The sequence below is a fragment of the Silurus aristotelis genome (assembly GCF_946808225.1).
Source record: "Silurus aristotelis genome assembly, chromosome: 9".
In the NCBI taxonomy this organism is placed as follows: domain Eukaryota; kingdom Metazoa; phylum Chordata; class Actinopteri; order Siluriformes; family Siluridae; genus Silurus; species Silurus aristotelis.
In genome coordinates, this window is record NC_139582.1 from 30,804,354 (window position 1) to 30,809,353 (window position 5,000).

Here is a 5,000-nt window from a genome sequence, read left to right on the forward strand (position 1 = left end):
GTAAATATAAGTTTGCAGAACCTCTTGAGATGATTATAGAATGAAAACCGTTAAGGAGGAGAAAAAGATTTATTTAGGGCCTACTGCATGTGACAGATGACTGTTGCTATGGCTGTTTAATGGGTTTCTCCTGGAGACTTCTTTGAGACAAACTGATGGACTGCAATAAAGCTGAGTTGCTCCTTCTCACTTCTCGAATGGAAAATATCTTCATTGATTTATTATTTTATTATTTGCAGTTGAAGTTTGAATGATGTTGAATTGGTGAATAGTTAAAACAGATTGGATCCTTGGGCCACACAGCGAATGGGTCCGAGTTCCGACAAGATATATCAAATGAAGACGTGTAGGAGGAAAAGGAGAAGTTTAGTGTAAGAAAAAAGAGAAGAAAGGGAGATGTCCGGTATACCCCACACATTCTGCAAAAAGTCGCAAATGATGAGACCATGATAAACTTGTTTAGCTCAGATGGTGTCCAGCATGTGTGGTGACGCCCTGGTGAGGGTCGGAGGGCCAGAAACTGGGCCGAACCACAGTTTTCCAACATAATAATGACCCCAAACACACCGGAAAAATGACAAGCTGAAAGCTGAACCTGAAGGTGAAGGAGTGGCCAAGTACATTTCTTGACCTGATCCCTATTGAGCACCTGTGGGTCCTAAAGCAGAAGGTGGAGAAGCTCCATGTGTGTAACATCCAGCAGCTCTGTGATGTCATTATAGAGGAGTGGAAGAGGATCCCAGCAACAACCTGTGCAGCTCTGATGAATTCCACACCCAGGAGGATTAAAGCAGTGCTGCATCACAATGGTGCTCACACACAATATAGGTGAGGTGTAAGTGAGATGTAGAGGCGGTGTGGGTGAGATGCAGGTGAGGTGTAAGTGAGATGTAGAGGCTGTGTGGGTGAGATGCAGGTGAGGTATAAGTGAGATGTAGAGGCGGTGTGGGTGAGATGCAGGTGAGGTGTAAGTAAGATGTAGGGGAGGTGTGGGTAAGATGTATGGGAGGTGTAAGTGAGATGTGGGTGAGATGTGGGTGAGATGTAGGGGAGGTGTGGGTGAGATGCGAGTGAGGTGTAAGTGAGATGTAGAGGAAGTACAAGTGAGGTTTAAGTGAGATGTAGGGGAGGTGTGGGTGAGATGCAAGGGAGGTACAAGTTAGGTGTAAGTGAGATGCAGGGGAGGTACGAGTGAGGTGTAAGTGAGATGTAGAGGAGGTGTGGGTGAGATGAAGGGAAGGTGTGGGTGAGGTGTAAGTGAGACAGAGGGGAGGTGTGGGTGAGTTGTAGGTGAGATGTAGGGGAGGTGTGGGTGAGGTGTAGGGGAGGTGTGAGTAAGGTGTAGGGGAGGTGTGGGTAAGGTGTAAGTGAGATGTAGGGGAGGTGTGGGTGAGATGCAGGGGAGGTACAAGTTAGGTGTAAGTGAGATGCAGGGGAGGTACGAGTGAGGTGTAAGTGAAATGTAGAGGAGGTGTGGGTGAGATGAAGGGAAGGTGTGGGTGAGGTGTAAGTGAGACATAGGGGAGGTGTGGGCGAGGTGTAGCTGAGATGTTACCGTGATGGTGACAATGATGCAGATGTTTTTGGGATCTCTGAAGAAAACACGTCGAGGTATAACTTTGGCGTAATGAACCAATCGTGCAGAAAATACCATGAGACAGAGGAGCTCAGCTACTGAGGTGATCTGAGGAACACACACAACACACGCATGTACACACACACACAAACACACACACACACACTCAGAGAGTTATCTGAAATAACACAGACATGACAAGTATGTGTTTCTGTGTGTGTGTGTGTGTGTGTGTGTGTGTGTGTTACTGACCCACAGGGGCAGAGGGATGAGTGCAGGCTCTTCAAATACTGCAAGTGCCAAATCCATCATGATGAAGATGTACACACACACACGCAGCAGCCAGTGATTATACAACAGGTACAGCCTACACACACACGCACACAAGGATGCTGATGATCTTGGGTTGTGCCACCTTTACACACACACACACACACACACACACACACACACACACACACACACACAGGGGTTTGATTACCTCACTGCTTGTGGTGTGGTGTCAAAGTAAATGTTCCGGTTGTGCTGAGCGTCCGATACGTACACCGCAGCCAGGTTTAATTTCTACACACACACACACACACACACACACACACACACACACACACAAACAGCGGTACAGTTATAATGAATGACACATGATTGTGCAGTGTTGCAGTTTGAAGTTTGAAAACATCACAATAATAAATCATTCATGAAACTTGAATGAACTTACATGAACTTCTACACATACACACACACACACACACAAGGATGCAAATACACACAACAGGTCCTCCAGTTATTGATCTCTCATTACACACATTGTAATAAAGAATCATAAATAACTGTTCAACTGTCTGTTACTCTTTTGTGAGTTTGTACAATGTATCAGTATCTCTCTCTCTCTCTCTCTCTCTCTCTCTCTCTCTCTCTATATATATATATATATATATATCTATCTCTCTGTGAAGAGAGAGAAAGAACCTTCTCTCTCTCTCACACACACTCAACTATAACTTTTAAAAAGTAATGGTTTTCAGGATTAGTAAACAAACTGTGTGTGTGTGTGTGTGTGTGTGTGTGTGTGTGTGTGTGTGTGTGTGTGTGTGTGTGTTGTATTTACGTGTTCTCCGGTGTCGGGGTTTTGTGTGTGTCCCTGATTTCCTTCTGTCTCCCCGTTTTTCTCTCCTTTCTCCTGTTCAGCCATCTTCCCCTTTTTTTATCCAGAACTCCTCTTCTTCTCCTCCTGCAGGAAATCCTGCGCTCGTGACCTCCTCACCGGATTCCTTCCCTCACTTTTACACACACACACACACACACACACACACACACACACACACACACACACACGGGAACACCAAACACACTGCTCTTTAATTGTCTTTAAATTTTCAGGAAAATCACACGCTCCAGCCGCAAGTGCGGAGATATGTGTATATATGTGTGTATATGTATGTGTGTGTGTGTGTGTGTGTTTTGTCGGATGGTCATAAAGTGTGTGTGAATCCGGTGAGTTGGACTCGCGCGGTCCTGACCGTCATGTGACGGAGCGGAAATCGTGCTGGATCCAGGTTTATAGGATTTTAACCACACACACACACACACACACACACACACACACACACACACACACACACACACACACACACACACACACACACACACACACACACAGATTTAAGGGAGTTTATAAAAGTGAAATGTTTTTCTTTTTATATGAGTATCAAGTATTGTATTATTAAGCTTATTATTATTATTATTATTATTATTATTATTATTATTATTATTATTATTATAAATATAATTTTAACCCTTTTCTGTTTATACCTTAAACCGGTTCTTATTTATATTTGAAAGCAGCACATTTCCTATCATTATTCTGACTCATAAATGCATATGAATAAAACTTTCTTTATCTGAAACACTACAGAAGTGTGGAAGATCTGGACCAGCTCATCCTTGGTCATGGTCATGTAGCTGTGATTTACTGTTTTTATCTACAAACTTTTTCTTCAGTATTCTGAGTCCCTGTACAGTCGATTAGCTCGAATTCATCACACACACACACACACACACACACACACACACGAATTTAAAGTCTTAACACGTCACCATCTTCACATGGAGCTGATAACAAGGCTGTTTAGTTTAATAAGTATATATATATATATAAAATAAATGATCAAGGCTCATAAAGCTGCATTATTTGTGACTTTACCTTTTCGCTCAGCAGTGTCCGAGAGATGAATTCAGACCCATCAGATCAGAATGCAGAAAAGTTGGATTTTGTTCATCACTGTACAGTTTCTTCCTTCATTCAGAGGCTGAAGACTCGTGTTTATACACTGATAGTAACTGCTTACACTGCACAGGAGTGACAGATACTTTATATCCAATGGACAAGGAGCCCAGTCTTACACCACCCGTGTCGATCAGAGGCCACGCCTTCAACCACGAGGCCCCGCCTCTAAGCCAGAGACCACGCCTCCCATCCCTAAGGTCAGCCCTAGATCTATAGACTCACTACACACTGAACCAACATTTTATTAATTTTTTTTTTAATCGGCGGTTGATCGGGAAGATGATGAAGTTGATGATGGTACTGATGAAGGTGGTGATGATGATGAGTGTGATAAAGAGTGTATTCTGTTACATTACAATAAAGATTCAGGAGAACAGACAGAGAGCTGAAACTCTTTAATTAGTTTGTTTACTCACGTGTAAAAGTCACGTGATTCAGAACCAGGACACCTCTCTGGAGCAAGACGTGTTCAGGTGTACAAGGTCATGCTTCACACAGCAACACACACCACATTACACAGCAGAGTGGTGCATAAAATAAAGTATGATTTTTTTTAAAAACACACACACACACACACACACACACACACACACACACACACACACACAGTGCAGCAGGGTTCTCCAGGCTCTCAGATCACCGGCTGTGTTTTGGTTTGTTGTTTACAGGTGAAAGTGTAAAAAGGGGGCGGGGTCTGTAGTAAAAACACTACTAAGTGCACCAGGTAGTGTACAAAAGCAGAGTGCTAAGACTCGTTAGTGCCTGAAGGCTGATTATTACATCATCAAAAAACCTCATTTACATATTACAGGCAGGTGTCTGACATGCACCATGGTCATCACCAAGGTCAAAAGGTCATGTGTTTTATTCCTGATGGAGGAAACAAGGCACTTCCAACTACAGTGCAGAAAAGAGAGAGACAGACACAGAGAGAAAGAAAGAGAGACAGACAGAGAGAGTGAGACAAACAGAGAGAGTGAGGCAGGTGGATAGACAGACGGATAGAGTGAGATAGACAGAGAGAGTGAGATAGACAGAGAGAGTGAGACAGATGGAGAGAGTGAGATATACAGAGAGAGTAAGATAGACAGAGAGAGTGAGACAGACAGAGAGAGTGAAATAGACAGAGAGAGTGAGACA

General features: G+C 43.4%; 1 protein-coding gene across 2 annotated transcripts in view; it reads right to left on the reverse strand.

Annotated features, from left to right (window-relative positions):
* The window catches only part of tpcn3 (two pore segment channel 3), a 12,876-nt gene extending 8,895 nt beyond the window's left edge, over positions 1-3,981 (reverse strand). The window contains exons 1-5 of one of the 2 annotated variants that reach the window (XM_083551383.1): positions 3,777-3,981; positions 2,682-2,853; positions 2,058-2,140; positions 1,829-1,943; positions 1,556-1,684 (exon numbers count right to left, since the gene is read on the reverse strand). In XM_083551383.1, coding sequence (XP_083407509.1) covers positions 1,556-1,684; positions 1,829-1,943; positions 2,058-2,140; positions 2,682-2,765 — 411 coding nt within the window. In that variant the 5' untranslated portion in view covers positions 2,766-2,853; positions 3,777-3,981. Of the gene's footprint in view, positions 1-1,555; positions 1,685-1,828; positions 1,944-2,057; positions 2,141-2,681; positions 3,113-3,776 lie in introns of those variants that run through there. The other variant, XM_083551384.1, reaches the window with a different exon arrangement.
* Between the last annotated feature and the right edge of the window lie 1,019 nt (positions 3,982-5,000).